We start from the raw sequence: 23828 nt of genomic DNA, 5'->3' as shown, positions 1-23828 counted from the left end.
TGCATGCTCATATACGGACTTGCACATATGCATTTTATTTGAGTTGTAAGTTGTTCATAAGAGATAACCGGTCGGTAACAAAGCGGCAAGACTTTTTGAGTTGAAGTTCATGGAGTTTGTAAATTTGTAGTAGTTGGTTGAACATATTCTCAATCTGGGATTCTTTAGATGATTTGATCCGCACTCAAGTTTATGCATCGAAACATCTAAAGAATCTTGATGACATTTTTGGGCAGCTACTAATCACCCATGTGATGACTTCAACAGAAGTATGACATTATCTACATTGACGGTTGCATCTTGGAACTACGAAGGCTTCACTGTCTCTTTTGTTGATTAGGCATTTTGTAGCAATCTCCTGTTTTTGGATTGCAAATGCATAACCTTCGAAGTGTGATGTAATACAGCGGTCATGAGTCCAAGAGAGGCTTCGCTTCATGTCAATGTTACTATCTTCTTCAAGTCTGCGAGAAACACCCATGCATGATCTTTTGTTTTGGCATGCTGAGTGTTTCACTTTCAGATCTTCTTTGAGGTATGCATGTCCGGCTGATTTGGGGTTGTATGGGAGGTCATCAGGAAGAGAGTACTTCCTGAGTGGCTCACTTCCAACACGTAGGATATTGTTTTCTTCACTTTTCAGCATTAAGTTAATGCATTTACGTTTGTTACTGATGCTAGTGTTGTTGTTGTTGTTGTTGTTAAGAAACAAGGCGGGTAATGGTGATTAGGTGATGGTCTAGGGTTTTAGGGGCGGGTGACCCCAGACCTTGGAAAAAAAAAAACTTTGGTTGTCTTGTTGTAGTCGAGGGCTCTTCGTTGACGCCCGACACTGCTGGGTGGTGGCCCTCGAAGTCGCTGGAAATGGAGATCTCCAGGCCCAAATTCCTGAACGGTTGCAGCTGCTGCTGTTTACAATTACTGCAGCTGTTATTTACAAGTGTTGACTAAGACAGACTATGCAACATTAGAAGGCTGTCCACGCTGATCTCAAGCCTTTTCCTCCTTTATTACTTATTATGTAAAGCTGTTGATATCACTATTTTTGTGGATATTTTCAGTTAATGTTAGAATCTTGCGGGTTTTAATATCTACGGAGTGGATTTCTTCAACAGACCAGTCAAGTATCCCAAATTTTGGAATCAGAACTGTAAAGGCATTGCAGGGTATTGTCTTGTTGTAAGAGGAGAGTTCGGACTACCATATGTTTCTTAGTCTGGTTTAATATTCATGGAACACTCTAAGTTTATTCAAAGTACCTTGGTATGATGTATTTCCATCAATACCAAAGTACTTGTAGCATTCTTTGCGTACGAACACACACATACACACACACGTACACACGCGTACTCGCACACACACACACACACACACACACACACACACACACACACACACATACGCACAAATATCTGGGATGTTGCAGCCCTCCCTTTATCATTGAAATTATATATACTCTCAACCGTCATGCTACATACAAACCCAACGTGGAAAATATATGACGGCATCAACGATAAAAGAGTCCCAATACATGCCATTCTAGAAACCATAGACTCCATTTTTCGCTGCATGCTTAAATAAAAAATACTCAGCATCTGTTGAAGGAACAACACTAAATGCTGGTCGCCAAATTTATGTTGTAGAAAAGAACAACACTTCCTGAATATGTATGACATACAAACGTTCTCTTACCCTTCTTTCAAGAAACCACTTCATTCCTCTGTTTAACATAGACAGCCTTATTGGCAGATAACATTACGATCATATTCTCTTTTACTCTTTTACTTGTTTCAGTCATTTGACAGTGGCCATGCCGGAGCACCGCTTTTAGTCGAGCAAGTCGACCCCAGGACTTATTCTTTGTAAGCCTAGTACTTATTCTATCGGTCTCTTTTTGCCGAACCGCTAAGTTACAGGGACGTAAACACACCAGCATCCGTTGTCAAGCGATGCTGGGGGGAGGGGACAAACACAAATACACAAACATATACACACATACATGTATATATATATATATATATATATATATATATATATATATACACGACGGGCTTCTTTCACTTTCCGTCTACGAAATCTACTCACAAGGCTTTGGTCGGCCCGAGGCTATAGTAGAAGACACTTTCCCAAGGTGCCCCGCAGTGGGACTGGACCTGGAACCATGTAGTTCGTAAGCAAGCTACTTACCACACAGCCATTCCTACGCCTATATTTAACTATTATTAGAAACTGCAACGCGAGTACTCCAACAATATTCGAATCATATAGAAATTTGGTTCCTCAAAACAGACTTAATGTAGTACCTATCAAATGTATTATTTTCTTTCTTACCAGCAACGCCAGTTTACATCGAATATAATACAACCATCCTGGTTCTCAAATATTACACTCACATTCACTCAGAAAACAAAACTGTTAAGAGTTACATAGAAGCCATCACGTCTTCAACAACACTTATAGAAACCATAATTGCTTCAGGTTTTGATACAAGATACAATAATGTTTTAGGGGAAAGGGGTTAGTCAATTACATCGACTCCATATCCAACTGGTATTTATTTTGTCGACCATGAAAGGATAAAAGGAAAAGTCGACCACAGCGAATTTTGAACTCGAACGTAAAGACGGATGGAATGTCGTTATGCATTTTGTCCGGCGAGCTAACGATTCTAGCAGCTCGCCGCCTTATATAGAAAACGTAATAATGAAAGCAAAACGACTCATAAATTCACATAACATAATCGACAATGAGGGACAAGCAATATTGTATCTTCACAATAATCCACAGTAAATATAAAGAACACAAAATTGTGCGCTACGCATCGTTAGCTGTACACTGACAGCATCTACAAACCAATTACAAAACGAAAAGTACAAAAAACGAAGAACCACCTGGACCACAAAAGGAACAATGTAGCATACTTCAAGCTCCATTTTATTCCCCATTACATGAATAACTAGCTTCGAAAATCCAGGTCGTACATAATGTTTGGAAAATTAGAACAATTATATGTCAAAACACCATCTCTTCCACTTAGAAAAACATTACACCACATATACACAGGTATAACTATAATGTCAATTGCATCACTGGCTGCTCATGCAATCCTGAGATACACCTCACCAACAATAGCTGAATAAGAATATTCTGACCAGGTTTACATGGCCCGCTCTCCTTCGTTGTTGCTGTCATCAAAATCTGAGTATACAAATATTGGCTTGTCAGCAGAGAGAGTGCAATATAGGAAGATGGTCAGATCGCACTCTCTATATAATTATTATAACATATCGAAGTATTGATGGAAACAAGACATAACTGGGAACAGGGATCTGTGAGACGCGACTTGTCCTTCGGTTGACTATCTGCGTAGAGCTCGATCAGGGCTGATCTCATATTACACAAATTCACTACCACCGCAACCAACAAATATTTCGAGGTAATGACGGGACCTCAGTGTAGTTGCACGATTTTATTAGAAATTCTTGCCAAATATCCCTTAAACTACACTCTTCCGTCTTAATATGTATGGTTTGGTCTTCGGTCGTAGATATGCACTCTCAAAACAAATCTGGGATTTAAAAAACACGACAATATTATTATTGTTGAATATTTTAAAGCTTCATGGCCCTTGTAGTTTCTAAAACACAGGAGTAAAGAAATATGTAAATGGATTAGAAATGCAGTTAAAGCTGAAAAAAAAAGAAATTACCTTCGATAACCATCTGCTGGGCAACTGTAAAACTGTGAGCGGGTAGCCTAAAAGCCCTGAAAATAAATAAGAATTATTGGAATTTAGATCGATAGTTCAAATTTGCTGAACACAATAGAATAATCAAGAAAGTGGATATTACATCAGACGAGATGCTATTTAATATTGTTAGGTAAGGATTTTACTTCAAATTAATCCAGTCTCGCTAAATTAAAATTTAGATAACATTGCAGTCTTTTAGCTTTTATATGTAAAAAGATACTGAGGGGAATATTCCATGTCAGTAATATATAAAATATATGAATATATATTGTATAAAACGAAAGGTTACACAAAAGTAGAATTACATATATTATTTTACTCTCACTCTCTTTCTACCTTTTCTACATTTCTGCCTTTTTACTGAATTTCTTCGCGTATCATCATTCAAGACCTTCGATGTATTACAGAAATATTTGGAAGCCTGCGCTTTCATATATAAGAAGTATTCTAAAAGTATTTAAAGCCTTAATTAGAATAAAACTAGCTGAATACTCTATGAATTAGTTGAACGTTTAATTTAAGCATGCAGAGATGGGAACATCCCTTCCAGTGACTGTATCTGATATCTCAGAAAAATCTTCAGGGCTGTACTGATGAGGATATCAGGCTCTCATTTCCTTATCCCTTATCCTCAGTGGCTGCATTCGATATCTAAGAGCGTCTTTCTCGGCAATGTACAATTACCTCTTCAAAACTGGTGATGCTTTCTTTTCACGTATGTATTAATGCATTTAAGATGTATGTTTGATCTTAATACATACCTAATCAATTTCACATGTACTAACATCGTCACGTTTTACATTTGTGTGACAGGATAATTAATGTACAGGATTTTGCTCTCACAGTTACAAATTACAGCTAAACGAACAATCATCCCTATCATAATTGCCTTGGCGCAATATCTTGCTATCATTTAATGTACTATATGATATGATTGTGTCTTTATATGATTTTCGTTATGATTGGCTCATAACAGAATAGACCTAGATGAGATGCAGCTTTGTTTCGTGTCCGGAAAAATATCACGGATGCAATCTTCATTGTGAAACAGTTGCAAGAGATATACTTGGCTAAGGTTAAACCGCTGTTGCTGGCATTCGTTGATTTGGGAAACACATTTGACAAGGTACCACGTTTAGGTATTTGGTGATCTCTAAGGAAACTAGGTGTAGACAAATGAATTGTAAGAGCTATATAAACTAAGTAGAAATACACGGTAAGTAATGTGAGAGTCAACAACGATTGCAGAGAATTTGACGTGAGGGAAGGAGTCCATCATATTTCAGTCCTCAGTCCTCTCACCTTCACCACAGCCCTACAAGCCATCAAAGAAGAGTTCAAGACTGGAAGTTCATGGTAACTCCTATATGCTGATGATCTAGTTTTCATGGATGAATCTATATAGGAATATCTAAAGTGGTTGCTAAGCTAATGTGTACATTTTAAGATCTTTCTGTATTCCTTATTGTTACAAGAAATAATTTCTTTATATTGGTAACTATAAACAAGAGCATACATCTAAAGCACACTCACTATTCCCAGAGCCACATCGTAGCCATTTGATTTACAGCCATATATTTGCTTTGAAAAAGTAGAAAAACCTCTCAACACGCACATGGGAATGTGGTGTGACATACACCAACCCAAAAAACAGACCGCACAAAATTTCCAGGCATTCAATAACGACGCTCCTATGCTGTACAGGGTTATGGAAGGACCATAAACCTTATGTAGACCTTGTTATGGGGCCCCCTACCAGACCAGTTTGCGGGGTGAATATCTCCAGCAACTATAATCTATCATGCTTCCTCTCGCAGGATTTACGACCGCTCAATGAAACGTCCCTAAATGTCTGTGTGAGCAAGGAGGACTACCTCAGTAGAATCAATAGTGCAACCCCTCTAACGACCTTGCAGGTTGTGTAGTTGGTCGCATGGATATGGTTTCACACTGCCCATCTATAGACACAGATTTTACTGTGTAGAAATCTATTGAGATTATCTGTGAGAGCGAAGTAGATTTCCGCGAAGTCAACACAAAGGAACTGGGCCTCCTCCTAAAAACTAACCTATGACCGTAACTACCTAGACAACCATGACCGAAGTAGATTCTACCTTACCAGATCAGAAAGGGGGAAGACTACCTGCCATCACCTCGGCAGTGGAGAAAAGCACTACAGTGCACTGAAGTGGCTGGGTCATGCCCACCCAAGACCCTGAGAACGACAATCAGGTGAAAAGAATTATTGCGCACGCTATAGGAGCCAGCGTGAAAAATCACCTTAAAGAACCACATAGTGAAGTTTAACAAGAAACTATATAAGCAGGTTCAAGATGCAGCCATTTGATGTTGGAATGGCTGGGGATGTGGCCGGCCTCTTCATGATCAGGTGGGACAAAAAGCTTCAACAATCTCTAACAATATTGCTTTACTGAAGGTATGTAGACGACATTAATACTCTAGTTAGGACAACGCCATGTGACTGTACCGAAGAAATCGAGAGGAGTACAATGGAGAGCATCTAAAATGTAGCTAACTCCATCCACCAAAGCATCAAGGTAACTATAGATTAGCCCATTAAGTATCTTAGCAATAGATTCCCTGTCTTTGATGCTGAACTTTGGTTAGAGACTTAACAACAGAGTGCAGCTCCTCCACTAGTTAATTTTAGTTAATTTTTGTTTATTTTCAGATCATTAAAATTGAATGTCAAGTTAAGAAAAACGAGCATTTTCGACACTTTCTTTTTGCTTTTAGTCAAGGTTCGAAGGGTACAAAAGCTGATCGCGACATTTGTGCTGTGTATGGATAGGGTGCCATAGCTGAAAGAACCGCTCGTGATTGGTATGCCAAGTTCAAAATTGGAAATTTTGACCTCAAAGACGTACCTCTTTCTGGCCGTCTAGTTGAGATCGATGAAGAGCGATTAAACCAAATTTTGCACGAAAATTCTCGTCAAACGACAATGGAACTGGCAGAGAAAATGGAATGCTCCTACACTGCTATAGAGAAGCATCTTCACTCGATGAGAAACGTTCAGAAGTATGGAGCATGTGTTCCGCATGCTTTAAGTGACAACAACAAAAATGAACGAGCCACAATCTCCTCTGGCTTGCTTGCTCGTCACCGCTCAACTCATGGACACTAGCAACGATTCCTTTACCGAATCGTTACTGGCGACGAAAGATAGTGCCTGTACATCAATATGAAGCAGCGCTAGGAATGGCTTAGCCTCGGTAAACAAGCGACACCGCGCGTGTAACAAGATCTTCATCCGTGTAAAACGATGTTGTGCGTATGGTGGGACTGGGGAAGGATTATCCATTACGAATTGCTTGAACGGATCCAAACGGTCAACGCGGAACTCTATGTTCAACAGATGGAACGACTTAACACGGCTATTCAAGGGAAAAAACCTAATCGGCAGCACGGAGTTCTTCTGGTGCATGACAACGCCCGCCCTCATATCGCCAATATGACCAAGGAAGCCATTCAAACGCATGGCTGGGAAGTGCTGCCACACCCGCCGTACTCTCCTGGTTTGGCACCAACGGATTTCCACCTCTTTCGGTCTGTTTCAAATGCTATGCGCGGACTTTCGTTCAATACTGATGCAGAATTGAGAGCTTGGTAGGATTAATTTATCAAGTCGAAATCGGGTGATTTCTACCAACGAGGTATTGAAAATCTTGTTGAACGTTGGGAAGAAGTTGTAAACAACAAGGGTGAATACATTATTGATTAATTAGTTACTCTTACTCTTTTACTCGTTTCAGTCATTTGACTGCGGCCATGCTGGAGCACCGCCTTTAGTCGAGCAAAGCGACCCCGGGACTTATTCTTTGTAAGCCCAGTACTTATTCTATCGGTCTCTTTTGCCGAACCGCTAAGTGACGGCAACGTAAACACACCAGCATCGGTTGTCAAGCAATGCTAGGGGGACAAACACAGACACACAAACATACACACATATACATATATATATATATACGACAGGCTTCTTTCAGTTTCCGTCCGCCAAATCTACTCACAAGGCATTGGTCGGCCCGGAGCTATAGCAGAGACACTTGCCCAAGATGCCACGCAGTGGGACTGAACCCGGAACCATGTGGTTGGTTAGCAAGCTACTTACCACACAGCCACTCCTGCGTTACTTTGTATTAAACCTTTAAAAATTAAAAATTAAAAAAAACAGTTGGAACTTAGTTGCCAATCTTAATATATATATATATATATATGACACGTCGTTGCCGGGTCATAGTGCTAGTGTATGTATATATGTGTATATATGTGTGTACATATTACATGTACATCTATATATACATCTACACATAAAATGCAAAATACAAAGTTATATCTTGATATCGCTAGTGATAACAATGCTCAAAATATATAACGACTCGAATTGTAGGCCCGTCTCTTGCAATTTCGATCAATTGTATCTTGTCCTCCCTCTTGTATAGAAGTGTGGCTACAATCCAGCCTACCTCTACTTCTGGGGGGACATTTAAAATTTTTATCCGGAACGTCCTACGTCCCAGATATAAAGGTAAAAATAAAATATTTCCACTTTGCAAGTTCGAATCAAATACTCCCTTGCACGCTCCGTTGACTCGAACCTTGCTTCTATTGTGGCGAATTTACCGCCTCTGGTTAGATATCTTTCATAGTCGCACCAAGACACTTTTCGACGGTGCTTTCCTCCAGGTGTTCAAATCTTTTTTTTTCTCTACATTGTATACTTAATAGACAATAGTCTTTTCTTTAATTTAATTTTCTATTTCATTTGGTGGTGTTATCCTAGATTCACCGTCTTTGTCGGTGATCAATCCGAAATAGGTTTGTATATCTTCCATTTTAATTTCAATGAGTTCGCGCCCGCCGACGGCTGCAGCGAAATTCATTTTTGGGCTTTCTTCTATCGAAGGCATTCTAACAAAAATGTTTCCGTATAAACAGTGAAAATATTGTCAATTTCCCCAAACAGGGACACAATTCAATTTTTAAACAATAACCAAAGCTCCTTCTCCCAAAGGGGGAGCGTTACAGTTTACAATTATTTAACAAATGCAACACAACAACTTTTCCCTTACGAGGAACCAACAAACGTGATAACAATAGTTAAACAGTAATAATAATAACAAAAAACCTTACGGTGAATCAAAAAGCAGCACGCAGTTGAAGCTATAGTCCTTTATGTACAAGAAATAAACCAGCAGCAGAACTCTGTAGAAGCGGCTGTTCGAGAAAACAGACATTACATACAGCCAAACTTCATATAGATACTTAATGCTAGCTAATTAGCAGATAATCTAATGTAAAAGCCGTGGTAAAGGGTATGTGCACAGCTCCATCTGGACTATTCCATTTCTGCACTCTAATTTTATTTTAAATTTATTCCCATTCATGTGAAACCACTTATTCAAGTTCAAGTCATTGATGCAATTTTATACCAATTGCTATTTTTACTTTTGTTATGTTACGATTATATTATACTTTAGTTTGATTTTAATTATTACTTACTACATATAATTCAATTGTTATTATTATTCTTATTGTTAAAGTGAAAGTATCTGACATAAAATAGAGAAATGTTTTTGTTTCAGTTTTAACACGTAATACTGAAATAGTGGAGAAGATATGATATTGCTATGGGCTCGCTCTAGGCAAGAAGTTGAACAATTTTTTTGCCCATGAAACTACATGGACCCTAAGTAAGGCATGTGTAAAATTTGAATGAAATTGGTTGCGTAGTTCTCAAGTTTTAGGGAAACACACAGACAGACAGACAGACAGACACACATTCCCAGTTTTATATATATATGTATGTATGTATGTATGTATGTATGTATGTATGTATGTATGTATATATATATATATATATATATATATATATATATATATATATATATATGTATGTATGTATATATATATATATATATATTTTTTTTTTTTACTACCATTATTTTACTAGCAATATAGTGCTAGTGCATTTATATATGTGTATATCTATGTGTACATCTATATATATACATCTACACATAAAATACAAAATACAAAGTTACATCTTGATATCGCTAGTAATAACAATACGCAAAATATATAACAGACTGGAATTGTAGGCCCGTCTCTTGCAATTTCGATCAATTGTATCTTGTCCTCCTTCTTTTATAGAAGTGTGGCTACAATCCAGCCTACCTCTACTTCTGGGGGTGCATTTTAAATTTTTATCCGAGACGTCCTACGTCACAGATATAAAGGTAAAAATAGAATATTTCCACTTTGTAAGGTTCGAGTCGAGTACTCCCTTGCACACTCCGTTGACTCGAATCTTGCTTCTATTGTGGCGAATTTACCGCCTCTGGTTAGATACTTGATATCTTTCATAGTCGCACCAAGACACTTTTCGATGGTGCTTTCGTTCAGGTGTTCAAATCTTTTTTTCCCTACATTGTATACTTTATAGACAATTGTCTTTTCTTTAATTTAATGGACTATTCCATTTCTGTGCATTAATTTCATTTTTAATTTATTCCCATTCATGTGAAACCACTTATTCAAGTTCAAGTCATTGATGCTATTTTATACCAATTGCTACTTTTACTTTTGTTATTTTACGATTATATTATACTTTAGTTTGATTTTAATTATTATTTACTACATATAATTCAATTATTATTATTATTTTTATTGTTTAAGTGAAAGTATCTGACATAAAATAGAGAAATGTTTTTGTTTCAGTTTTAACACGTAATACTGAAATAGTGGAGAAGATATGATATTGCTATGGGCTCGCCCTAGGCAAAAAGTTGAACTTTTCGCCGATGACACTCCCCGGACCCTAAGTAAGGCATGTGTAAAATTTGAATGAAATTGGTTGTGTAGTTCTCAAGTTTTAGGGAAACACACAGACAGACAGACAGACAGACACACATTCTCAGTTATATATATATATATATATATAATAATAAATATTAGGGAATGAATCCAAAATTACAGGGAAAAAATCAGATTTAGGGTTAAATCCAATTTTATAGTAAAATATTATATAATATAATTCGAGATAAAACCACTATTTTAAAACCAAACAAGGAAAGACTTAATCAATACATAAAATTTTAATATAAATTAAATAAAATAAATAAAATAAATAAAATAAATAAATAAAATAAATAAATAAAATAAATAATTTTATGTATTGATTAAGTCTTTCCTTGTTTGTTTTAAAATAGTGGTTTTGTCGCGAATTATATTATATATATATATATATATATATATATATATATATATTATATATATATATATATATATATTATATATTTATGCTTTATTAAAAAGCAGCAGAATTATCACACAAACTGTTACTCAGAGTTTCACGTTCCCGTTCGTCCGACAATAAAACTCATGGATAGAGGCGGGAGGATAAGGAGAAAAAAAAGAAAGAAAGCTGACCAACCGTTACTAATTACCATAATATTAATAGAGGAAGACTTTGAAGGATAACGGTATAAGGGTTAATGGAGCAGGGCTCTAAACTGTGACTAGAAATCATTGTATGGGAATAGAACGAACATAATACACAGGCAAAGAGAGAGAGAGAGAGAGAGAGAGAGAGAGAGAGAGAGAGAGAGAGAGAGAGAGAGAGTTTACAATTTAAAGGAAAAATTCAGGGGAATAATTAATTACAAGGTAGCTAAATGTTGCTTAAGTGTCGCATGATGTAAGTCCAGGATATTCGTAATACCCTCATTTCTACGCGTAGACAAATTATTGTTGCTAAATTTACAATTTACAAGCAAATCCTTATTTAAAGGGTTCCAAGGATCTTTGATATTTACATCATTAAGATTATTAAAGTTGTTATTACGGGATAAATTAATATTACTACTATTATTATTATTGATCTCAGCTGGGTCTAATTGTCTACATGCACTGCGGTAATATTATCTGGCTGGTCTTTATGTTCCAAGTTTGATATTTACATAATATTGTTGTTGTGTATGTATATTATCCCGAGGTGTATAATATGCCTCAATTTAAGTACCTAATTCAACTGAATCTTACTTATACATACACACTCCCACACACACACGCGCACACAAACACACGCACACACACACACACACACACACACACACACACACACACACACACACACACACACACACACACACACACACATCAAAATAAGCAACAGGATATCCAGACGTGATTCAGTACCATTTAATTGAACAATGCAATCATTACATCAATTTAAATGCAGGGCTATCCTCAGCTGGATAAATAAATAAATAGAATTTTTAATCAGTCGGACACATTAATATAATTTGAAATGCTCTAATAGAATAAGAAGACAGACAAAGACCATGCTGCCACCACTCCAGCTTAGAACTTAACAGACATTGGGAAAAAATTGGTTGGGGTCATAGCTTGTAACGGATTTTGGTTCAGTTTTAACTTATTAGTCTTGTTTATCAATTACTAAATCTAAGATTAAAGGATTGTGTTTGTTAGGAAAGGGTAGGACAGAGTTGACAGAACATAGTGGGTATGGTCGTAAAACTTGTCAAGATTATTTTGAAGTAGAATAAAGTAGCTGACTATAAGGATGTTGGGTAGTGGAAGACCTCAAATCAAGATGTTTATTACCAGTTAAATGGGCAAGACGCTAATAAAACCAATGATAATAATACAGAGGAAATTTTATCATGGGGTACTATAGGTGATTGATTTTCAACAATATTGTTATGTTGTGTAAAGATAAAATTTAGGATTATCAAGAAAGATATTATAACCAAAAAGATAAATTTTGTTTATATACCAACATTTTCAACAATAGAGAGAGAAAATTACATAGAATTTGTTTATGTTTGAGTCTAAAAGAGGAAAAATGGCTATAAATACGTTTTTTCCCATATAAACAGAACATCCTATATATAAAGTTACCAGTTATAGTTAAGATTGTACATTTATAAATTACGTTTTGGGTTAGATACCGGCCTAATAACGGACAGTGGGACATAACTCTACAATTGCAACTAGGAGAATTACTGCTATAAATATTATTGATATATATATATATCACAAATGTCACTATAAACAAGTAATTATCTCAATCTTTGGTCGTGGGCTGTATATTCAGCAAAACCGATTAATACATATTCATCAAAATTCTTCTAAATTACCGTTTAACGCAGCCAAGGTAAAAAAAAAGTGATGAAATGATGTGGCATCTGTAAAGTAATTTGCAGATAGAGTTAGTTGCTTTAGTATTTTTTTTCATTTTATGCATTTGCATGGAACAGTGTCAACAGTTTAATATTTCGGAATTAGTTATAAACTTCAAAGAAAGATTGTAATATATATATTTCAAGGAGAGAGATATCTACTATGTGGGCTTCTATTGTGCTTAAATGGGATTATTTACTGTCAACGCAGTGAGCTAACAAAGCAAATCAATTTTATCCAATGGGTATTGATTAGATTTGATTAGATAAAGAACGAGACCTATTTTTTGCAGGACAGTTGGAGCAAATGTAGTCACAACACTTATGACAGATTTGAATTTATGACACGTAAGTTAAGCATATAACTTCCTTCATTACTTTTTGCAGTGAACTGGTGATATTGACAGTGATATGATCAGAAGGAAATTATGTTAGCGACAGCACGTTGCGATGCACACACACACACACATATCGTTTTTGTATTTGGTTTCCAAGATTATTTATGTGAGTTCGTGTGTTGAAGCATATTCTGTTGCGTCTTGCATTAAAAAAGGAATAAGTGGAAATTTTACCGGTGAGTGTGGTAGATTATAAAGCACAAAAAGAGAATGATTGTCCCCAGACACAACAGTATATATATATATATATATATATATATATATATATATATTTATATATATATATCACCGTGATCACCGTGACCGACCAGGCTACAAATCGCTGGTCACAATGCGCTTCGCATTGTTTTAGCCTTCAAATGACACCACCTTGTTGGCTACGCGAGCAGGCCAATATATATATACATTCAGTTAGACAGAGAAAGGGAAAATAGTGGCTTCGCGCTATTTAAACCAAGACCACTGTTATCAAATGGGAGCGCCAGAGCATAGAGCCACAGGAAAATAGTGGCGGATGAATGCGAGGACAGGACAAAATAACGTTATACATTACAGAAAATGCCTTACAGCTGTGCAATAAGCAAAGGCAATAACTATACGTATAGAGTGCTAAAACGATACAGAACAAACAGAAAAGGCCTTTTCGGTTATCAAGGCAGTGAGGTAGCGCAAAGAAGTGGAAAAAGTCCTTGACGGACGGAATACAAAGTGTCTGGTTGGGTCAGCAGCAGGTCGAAAAAGAAAATGCCTTACGGCTGTACAATATTCTGAAGCAATAACAATACGTATAGAGTACGAAAACGATACAATACAAACAGAATAATGCCTTTTCAGCTATATATATATATATATATATATATATATATATATATATATATATATATAATATATATACATACACATATATATATATATATTATATATATATATATATATATATATATATATATATATGTACATATATATATATGTATGTATATGTGTATATACAAGAAAAAAGCAACAAGAATGGATTAGTTTTTCAGTACAATTGTTTCATACGAAGACAAGCTTTATTAAAAGCTGCAAATAAGCTCCGGTAATTTGCACCTACATTATGGATGGATTCACCTTTTCTGTGAATCTAACAAGCTTTTTTAAAGCCTGTTATAAGACTGTACATCATCATTAGAGAACTCTGGAAGTCTACTTACAATCTAAATTTGCTTTTTATAGAACTATCTCCGATACTTCATGAGTGTAGCTTCACCCACTAAGATGCTTGGAGAACTCATATGTGTTTTGGCTGATGAGTACGGGACACTTGTATTTGCTGCAATATTTGCAGCTTTTAATAAAGCTTGTCTTCGTATGAAACAATTGTACTGAAAAACTAATCCATTCTTGTTGCTTTTTTCTTGTTTATAATCACACCACATTATTGTATGGTTAATACCATATAGTTTTCTGGTGCATCTAAGTGAAGTACCGCATTCAAGTGAATTCAATAGAACTCACTTGAATCTTAATTGCTTTTACTGAATATATGTGTATATATATATATATATATATATATATACAAAGAGTGTGAGAGAGAGAGAGAGAGAGAGTTTACAATGAATATATGTGTGTGAGGTAACACACACACACATACATGGAGACAGACAAGCAGATAGACAGGTAGATAGATGTGCACAATAAAGTAGGAAAAGTTTACCACGTATTATTGAAAAAACTATTCCCAAAGGCGAACGGGCAGAATCGTTAGCACGCCGGATCAAAGGCTTAACAGCATTACTTCCGGCTTTATGTTCTGTGTCCTAATTCCCTCGAGGTCAATTTTTGATTTTCATCCTTTTGTAGATCGATGAAATAAGTTCCAGTCAATCGCTGGGGTGATGTAATCGACTAGCTCCTGTCTCACAATACTACAGCACTTTGTAAACTCATAAAGCCTTCAATATTATTGTAAACTCATAAAGCCTTCAATAATTTCTGAATTCAGTAATGTTATCAATAGAACAGATGATTTTTCGTCTCTTGATTACATCACTATTTTTCTCACACAAATGAAATTCGTAGAAGTTCTGGTGTCGATTTATCAGCTAAACTACTGAGCATAAATTTAAATATATTTCAAAGAGATATGTTAACACATGTGTGATGAATATGATGTTTTTATATCTGAGCTGATGGTTTATGTCTGCATCTTCACAAGGAAGCCGACTAGAGGTCCTCTATACGCTTACTCAACAAGCTAGAAATAGCAAATAAATCTCTCACAAATCAATCTTTAAAATCTTTGATAAAAAACAAAAAAAAAACAACAACTGGGAACTCAATCGAAATAATGTATTCTGAGATTAAATTATACTGAAAGTAAGGGACGAGTTGCTCATACCCACAATGACTTCCATCATAGGTTCGTTCGACGAAGAAAGACCTATAGATCCTGCCACCACCATCACAAATAAGATGTACAACAATATCGGGCATTCATATCAACTGCAGAGAAATGAACGGCAAAATCAATAGTAGTCAGATCTGCAAAGTAAAACTAAATGCACAAGGTATTTCGGCCGAACGCTGACCCGTTACTCCAATCCACAACTCTATTCTATAGACAGATAATCTATTCTTCTAACTATAGGCACAAAGTGCTGTAGTATTGTGAGACAGGAGCTAGTCGATTACATCACCTCAGCGATTGACTGGAACTTATTTCAGCGATCTTCAAAAGGATGAAAATTGACCTCAAGGGAATTAGGACACAGAACATAAAGCCGGAAGCAATGCTGCTAAGCCTTTGGTCCGGCGTGCTAACGATTCTGCCCGTTCGCCTTTTTTTTAAGTAAATGAATAATAAGAACTGTTGTGTCTGGGGAGAGTCATTTTCTTTTTGTGCCTTATAATGTAACACACTCACCGGTAAAATTTCCACATATTTCTTATTTTTATTTTCCTAAAATTTTCGTTGCGTCTTGCAACCTTTTGAATAGTGAGTGTGTTACATTATAAGGCACAAAAAGAAAATGACTCTCCCCAGACACAACAGAATATGCTTCAACACACAAACTCATATAAAGAATCTTGCAAACCAAATCCAAAAACAAAATAATAAGAACGGAAATGCAGTAGTAGTAATGAGGAGGTAAAGTCTAGTGGAGAAACAAAATATATAGAAAGTCTTGAAGAAAAACATTACGACAAATGTATTTTGTATTTCCAGTTATTTGTAAATCACTGATCATTGTAGAATTCATTTCAAATTAATCCACTGTATGCCATTTATTGGGGAATGAGTTTGACATTTTATCATAATTACGTGCCTTACATTGAGAAACCCCGTAATCTAACGCTCCTAAACATCCACCGAGCTATATTACATGTAATTATCGTAATCTCCCACCAACTCCACACACACACACAGAAAAAAAATCCACCTTCAGAGATTTGTGGTGCTTTACCAGGAAAGGGAAGTATTAACCTACGGTTGAAACTGACCCAGATGATGAGTTCGACTTGCATTTTAGTAGGTCAACCTAGAGCCGGAGACGTATGTAGGCTATGGAATATATTAGCGTTTGTTGTAGAATATATTACTTCAACTGGTTCATACTGTAAAGTGACCTCTAGAATCATTCTTATTATGCTTTTATTGCTTTCTGATTTACAAGAAATTGGATAAGTGTTTAATTCTAGTTCCTGTCGCTTTAAGCTGATTGCAGACACATTTATCTGCATAAAACATTGCTCTATCACAAGTAATTTTATTCCTGTGGCAGGAATGACACCGGCATTGCAAGTCAGCGATTCACTTGTCATTCTTTACCACCACCGTTGTTTGCACCAGTAAATTATATAAATTACGGTATATATAAGAGATACGTGCAGCCTACTGTTGAAAGCTTTATTAACCAGGGGCACATACAGCACCATTAAAAAATGTAATCATCGACCACTTGTTCAATAATCCATCGGATTGGGGACACACACACACACACACACATACACGGAACAACATACACACATAAGCACACACACACACAGCAACACATACACATAAGTACACACACATACATACTCTCTCTCTTTCTCTCTCTGTCTCTTTCTCTCTCCCCCTCTCTTTTTGTTGGCTAAAGCTTTTTGCAATTTGTCATGGGCATTTTATCTTTAAAAATGCGTAGAAATTAACGTAACAGAATTTACTAATTATTTTAAAATGTATTTTTTTATGAAAATTAGAATTATCTTCCTTTCTGAGGGCAAAGACTCAGCACACCGAGTTATTGCATAACTTTGCAGAGGTCAGTAAACCCCACTGGTAAACCCCGCTAATTTACGTATAATATATGTTGCATCATCAATGACAAATTATCATTATTTCTTAATATCTTTAAGAGTCTTTGCCTAAAGTCAACATTTACTGTGAGACACATAAAGTAGCAATCAACCAGCGTGGTCAATCTACCTGTCCAATTGGTTCTTATGCGTTTGGGATTTTTCTGGAGTTTTCGGCCTCAATTGCTTTTGGGCTGCCCATTTTCTGTTTTCTTTCTGAATGTACTCAGTTCATTACAGTTTTTGCATGACGAGAGATAAGTAGGCAGAAAATATAATCCACTAGCTAGACGAACCAGCTACAGCATCTTGTTGGTTTGCAGCAGATGGGGTTTAATTCACAGAAGAATCTTTTGATTTGTGATTCTGTTTCCTCAGATAATTTTCGGATCTTTTGCAGGTATAGTTCATGAAATGTGTCGAGGTTCTTGACCAATTTTCCACTTTTCCCCGTCATACAGAACTACTGGCAGAATTGTTGCACTAAAAATTGGATCTCCTACTGCAATGCAAATATGTGTTGTTGTCCATATTTGCTGTATTTACTGAAATATTGCCAATGCTACAGACCATATCACTTTCATTCCTGTTTTACCCACATTTCCGTTCAAGTTGTCCAAGTCGTTCACAACATTATCTGCTACAAGCTTTTTCAACTGCCAAATTTCTTTGAAGTTATTGGAATAATTATCAAACGGTGACCGCGCTTATATTTTTCAGATTTCGAGGCAATGTGTGAAAATAACTGCTTAGACATTTCCTGATCTTTTGCTACTAATTACTAATTTAGTAAAAACATTGTAGTCTAGACATTTATATTGATAAGACTAGAATGACGGAGAGAGAAAGAATACTGAAGTGAATTCCAAAGTTAAAAATATGCGTGGGCAGAAAAAAAGAAATTCAAGATGATGAACTGGCAGAATCGTTAGCACGCCGGGGAAAATGCCTTTCGTCCAGCTTTATGCTCTGAGTCCAAATTCCACCGAGGTCGACTTTATCTTTCTGCCTTTTGGGGGTCAAGGAAATAAGTTCCATATTTGTCTTTAATTTGTGTTATGAATTTTCTTTTATTATTGACAAAATAAAAAATGCTTCGGACAAACTGTCTTACAGTGCTTTACGTTCTGAATTAAAATACTGCTAAGGGTTAACTTTGCCCTTCATATCTCGGGGTGAATAAAATAAAGTAATAGTCATGAGCTAGGGAACGATGTCTTATACCTCTGTTACGAACTATTATCTTACCTCAAACTCTATAGCCAGACAAACGTTGTAATTTGAAAAGGTGTGGTATTTTATAGAAGCAAACAGTTTTGTATAATAGCAAAACGTGGAAAATGCTAGCAAAGATTACAAAGAAGCTTGACCCGTTCCACGAACGATACCGACGGAAAATTCCCAACGTAATATGGTGAGACAGATTCATAAATGAAGAAATTCTTCTGCGTAGCAAACATCCTAATGCTATATGTTTCGTTTGGAGGACTATACATTTTGCTTGTCGACCACTAGGAACGCTAAGACTGAAATGACCTGGACACCAGATGGTGACAAACGGAAATAGGTTTGGGAGTAATTTTTAAAGTGTCCCCTAGGGACAAGCAGTTTGAATACATAACGAGTTCTAAGAAATATAGCAGTTTTGTCACACACACACACACGAAACTCTCTTTTCGCTAAAGGGTTGAAAAAGTCGATAATTACTTTATCTAGTACCTGCTTTATCGACTCTAGAAGGATTCAATATAAAACCCACCCCCCACCTCATTGATGGCGAGATTTGTTGAACTTAGAACAGTATTAGCAAAATATGTGAAAATGTGTTTACATACATTTTTGATGATATATTACTTGTATTCATTAAATGTGTTTTTTTTTTCAGAGCGAAACTTTGAACTTTGATTTTGATAAATTTACAATTGTGAATGTTTCATGAATGCCAAAGAAAATGAATAACTAAAGACGTGACAGTAATTATGAGAACGTGATATCAAGCATTTATAGTTCTATTTCAAAGTTAATGGCTTCGTAAATTGATCTTCGTTATTTGAGTATAAGGTATTTAAAATATTTTATTGAAAATTCTGGTCAGTTTCTTTAACATACGAAAATTAACTACAAAATTTATTCTTAATTTTCTGAAATTCTCTCTTCTCTTTGAGAATCGCAAAAAATTTATCATTAGGTTTCTGGTTTTGGTTTTAAATTTGGAAGAAAATTTGAATAAACTAAAAATGTAGTACGTTCGTGAGACATGAAAATGGTTACATAACAAAAAGGGAAGGGTTAACTTTGAAGAGAGGTTGGGTCAAAACAAACACAAATAAAAGTAAAGACTGAAACAAACAATCAAGTACAACAAAACAAGGAACACTCAAGAAGTCTAGGAGTGGAAACTAGACAGGAAAAGAAAACGAAATTGGAAAGATAACATTTGCTCCCCCGCACACAAATACACACACACGCGCGCGCGCGCGCGCACACACATGTGGTCACGGTGGGTTTCCGTCATTCGACGATGATGAATTAGATGTTCAATCAACTGAATTACCTGATCCTGAATTAATGTGTAAATGGCAGAACATTTAAAAGAAAGGTACACCATTAGCATAATTCTTATTTATTTATTGCCCACAAGGGGCTAAACATAGAGGGGACAAACAAGGACAGACAAACGGATTAAGTCGATTACAACGACCCTAGTGCGTAACTGATACTTAATTTATCGACCCCGAAAGGATGAAAAGAAAAGTCAACCTCGGCGGAATTTGAACTCAGAACGCAGCGGCGGACGAAATACCACAAAGCATTTCGCCCGGCATGCTAACGTCTCTGCCAGCTCGCCGCCTTTTACATAATTCTAAAGCAGAATCTATTTCTTTACTACCCACAAGGGGCTAAACACAGAGAGGACAAACAAGGACAGAAACGGGTTTAAGTCGATTATATCGACCCCAGTGCGTACTGGTACTTAATTTGTCGACTCCGACAGGATGAAAGGCAAAGTCGACCTCGGCGGAATTTGAACTCAGAACGTAACGGTAGACGAAATACCGCTAAGCATTTCGCCCGGCGTGCTAACGTTTCTGCCAGCTTGCCGCCTTTTACATAATTCTAAGGCAGAATCACCGTGACGGAATGTGTGACAAGGTTGTACATTTTGAGTTACAGATACAGTCTGTATGACGATGATCTAAACAGTTTCCGTCTAACCACAATTTAGAAGTCGACACGAAGCTATAGAAAACTACATTTACCCAAGAATCCACATAGTAGGATCGATCGCAGGACCTCGTGGCTGCGAAACGAATTTAACTACCCAACCAGAATGCGCCTACATACACACAAATAAACACTCCCTATCTCTCTCAGACACACACATACACATGAACGCATTTGTGCGTGTATGCATATAAACCTGTTAATATTAGTCTGGTGCATGGGCGTGTGTCTATATTGCTAATGTATCATTTAAAAAATTGTATCATTAACTCTGCTGTAAAGCAATTGCTTCAATTTATAGTTCTTTCTACATATCCCAGTTCTTTGGTCCTTAATTATCCTCTATTATCAGATATAGAGCAAATCTACCATTTTTTATTGTTCAGAAAATTTCTTACAAGCGATAAATTCCAAATAGATAATAGGGGGCAATTCAGCCAAAACCAGAGGATACATTATCAATAATCGATACGTATAGTTTTCAAATGTATTGAATTGGTCAGATATTATAAAACAGATGCAAAGCAAGGTGTGCATTTAATATAACGTCAAGTTACTGTGAAGCAGGATAAATGAAATAAGAAAAAGAATAGACAGCAAAAAAGCTATATAAGACAGTCGCATAAGGTTAGTGTGTTGTATTGCTTATGTTAACTAATGTTAATTACTGTTACATACTGCTAAGGTTAATTTAAAGCATAGAAACATTCTCAAATTTGATAACATTTGTAATCGTGTATTATAAAGATATTTTCAAAACAAAAATATTACTTATATTAGTGTAAGAATATTTGTAGCTCATCAATTCAATGTTTTTGCATTATGTATTCTAACAAAATAAATTTATTTGCAAACATAGTCTACTTTAGAGTTGATATAATATTCGGAATATACAATTTTATAATCTCAGATAATATTGAATGCAACAATATTAAATACTTAGCTTGGTCAGTAGTAATTTTGGAATGGAGTTTTACAAAGTATATGAAAAATTCTCTACTCACACAACATTTTAAGCTAAGTTTTCTTTTCCTGCTACGAAGAAAATTTGATGATAAGGTATTCCTGTTTTGTGTTACTCATCTAATATGTTAAAATTAAATCGTTATTCTTGAAAAATATTTAAAATTATTATATTTTATTTCATGAAATATCAGAATTGAATCGCATGATTAGTCAAGCAACATTAGGCTTAATCAATGTCACTGTTTAAAATAAACATAGAGAAAATAATTTTATAAACAAGATCAAAGATCAAAGAACAAAATAGCTGTAAGTATGATCCATATAATGTTGGATTTATAAAGTGGAAACCAAATCTTACCGGCAATACTTAGGCCATATAAAGACATAATAAGCAATAGTGTGATAATCAATCGTTTCAATCCGATGAAGCGTAGAATTTGTCCAAACCGAAGAACCATAGTGTAATTCCTACTGGATAATACGATGTCCTTTGAAGCTACACAGGACAAGAACGATTAACTTTTCCTCTCAGTATTTTTGGTGCAAACAGACATTTGACACGACATATATATGTATATGTAAACTTTTTCTCCTATGTATTGTGTTGTGTTTTCTTTTTTGTATCTTCTGTCAGACGTGCAGCAGCAAGCCACTGATATCAGCTAAGGTGTAACCTTTATGGATAATTGTGCTCAACTTGTGAGCTAACACTCTACTGCTGGTTCCATGTGAACTCTACCTTTTACTCCCGAGGGCCTATCGTAATTTCCGAGAGCAATTTGCTCTTGCTTATTTATTTATATTTTAATTTATTTCTCTTAAACGTACAGACATATAGGAACATTTATATAGTATAGTGCATATGACACCCTTTAAACTATTAGCAATTTTATGTCGACGTTAAATACAAAACAAAGTGCAGTTAATAGTTTCTTTGCCGTTTTTGTTTTCTTTTTAAATAATTTTCTAACATCTTATTCTTCCTTTTCTGCTACAGCAATTGATTATTACGACGATATCATAAAGCATACGTAAACTTAAACTGCAGATATGCATATTTTTAATCAGATTTACTATTACTTTTAAAGTTCTAAAGGTGTGTACAGCGTCTTTTTAAGCAAACATACAATTAATCGATATGAAAACTAATAATATGTGAGAATATCACCTGAATCGAACACTCTTCTTAAATAATGATCCTGTATAGTTAACGTCTTATCATTCCCTCGCTGAGTGCATGTCTTTCATAGATCTACACAGAAGGTCTGTAATTATTTCGGAACCCAAAGTACGCTTGCTTTTTTTTTTTTTACTAACGGTTGTATCTGTCTTGATTTTGACTTTCGATGCTATGGTATGGTTTTGTTGCAAGAGCTTCTCTCGATATTTTGACAGTGGAAATAGTGACCTTCGACTAATTCGTTCAAGTTATCATTTAGAAACATAAACGTAACTTTTTTATGATTTATAATTGTCTCAGCAATTGAATTAAGATTCTATTTCCTTTTTAGTTTTCAAACACCATGGCTCTGACGAAACATGACTTTTACAATTATAAAAAGACAGCTAATTAACTCAACTTAGCCCAGAATAGAGTGAGCTCAAATGTTATCTATATGGTGCTAGTGATATGGGGAAGCAACACCAATTTCAAAGGCGTTTAGTGGGTAGTAGGCCCACGATTGGGTTGAATATCTTCTCCCTAGTCCTTAGATACTTTTATCGTGGAACTTCAATGAAGATAAGGCAGAATATGATGGGGAAATTATCTAAGATCATTGAATGTTACCACCACTAGAATTAGTCAAAGAAAGTCTACAGTAGAGTGGTCTTGTAATACATTTGTCACCGTGAGAAGTGAGTTAAATGGAGGCACAAAATGGGAAACATAGAATTGTAGTCCTTGCTTTGCTATGAAGTTAAATAACATTAACTTGACTT

At 35.7% G+C, this 23828-nt stretch overlaps 1 protein-coding gene across 2 annotated transcripts in view; it reads right to left on the bottom strand.

The window, feature by feature from the left end:
- LOC115216277 (carbohydrate sulfotransferase 10-like) overlaps positions 1-22671 on the bottom strand; it is a 167590-nt gene extending 144919 nt beyond the window's left edge. The window contains exons 1-2 of one of the 2 annotated variants that reach the window (XM_036511735.1): positions 22246-22671; positions 3710-3765 (exon numbers count right to left, since the gene is read on the bottom strand). In XM_036511735.1, the coding sequence (XP_036367628.1) occupies positions 3710-3765; positions 22246-22345 (156 nt within the window). In that variant the 5' untranslated portion in view covers positions 22346-22671. The remainder of the gene's footprint in view (positions 1-3709; positions 3766-22245) is intronic. The other variant, XM_029785486.2, reaches the window with a different exon arrangement.
- Between the last annotated feature and the right edge of the window lie 1157 nt (positions 22672-23828).

The sequence above is a fragment of the Octopus sinensis genome, linkage group LG1, assembly GCF_006345805.1.
Source record: "Octopus sinensis linkage group LG1, ASM634580v1, whole genome shotgun sequence".
Lineage (NCBI taxonomy): Eukaryota > Metazoa > Mollusca > Cephalopoda > Octopoda > Octopodidae > Octopus > Octopus sinensis.
The sequence above is the reverse complement of the archived record's forward strand: the minus strand, read 5'-3'. Positions and strand labels throughout refer to the sequence as shown.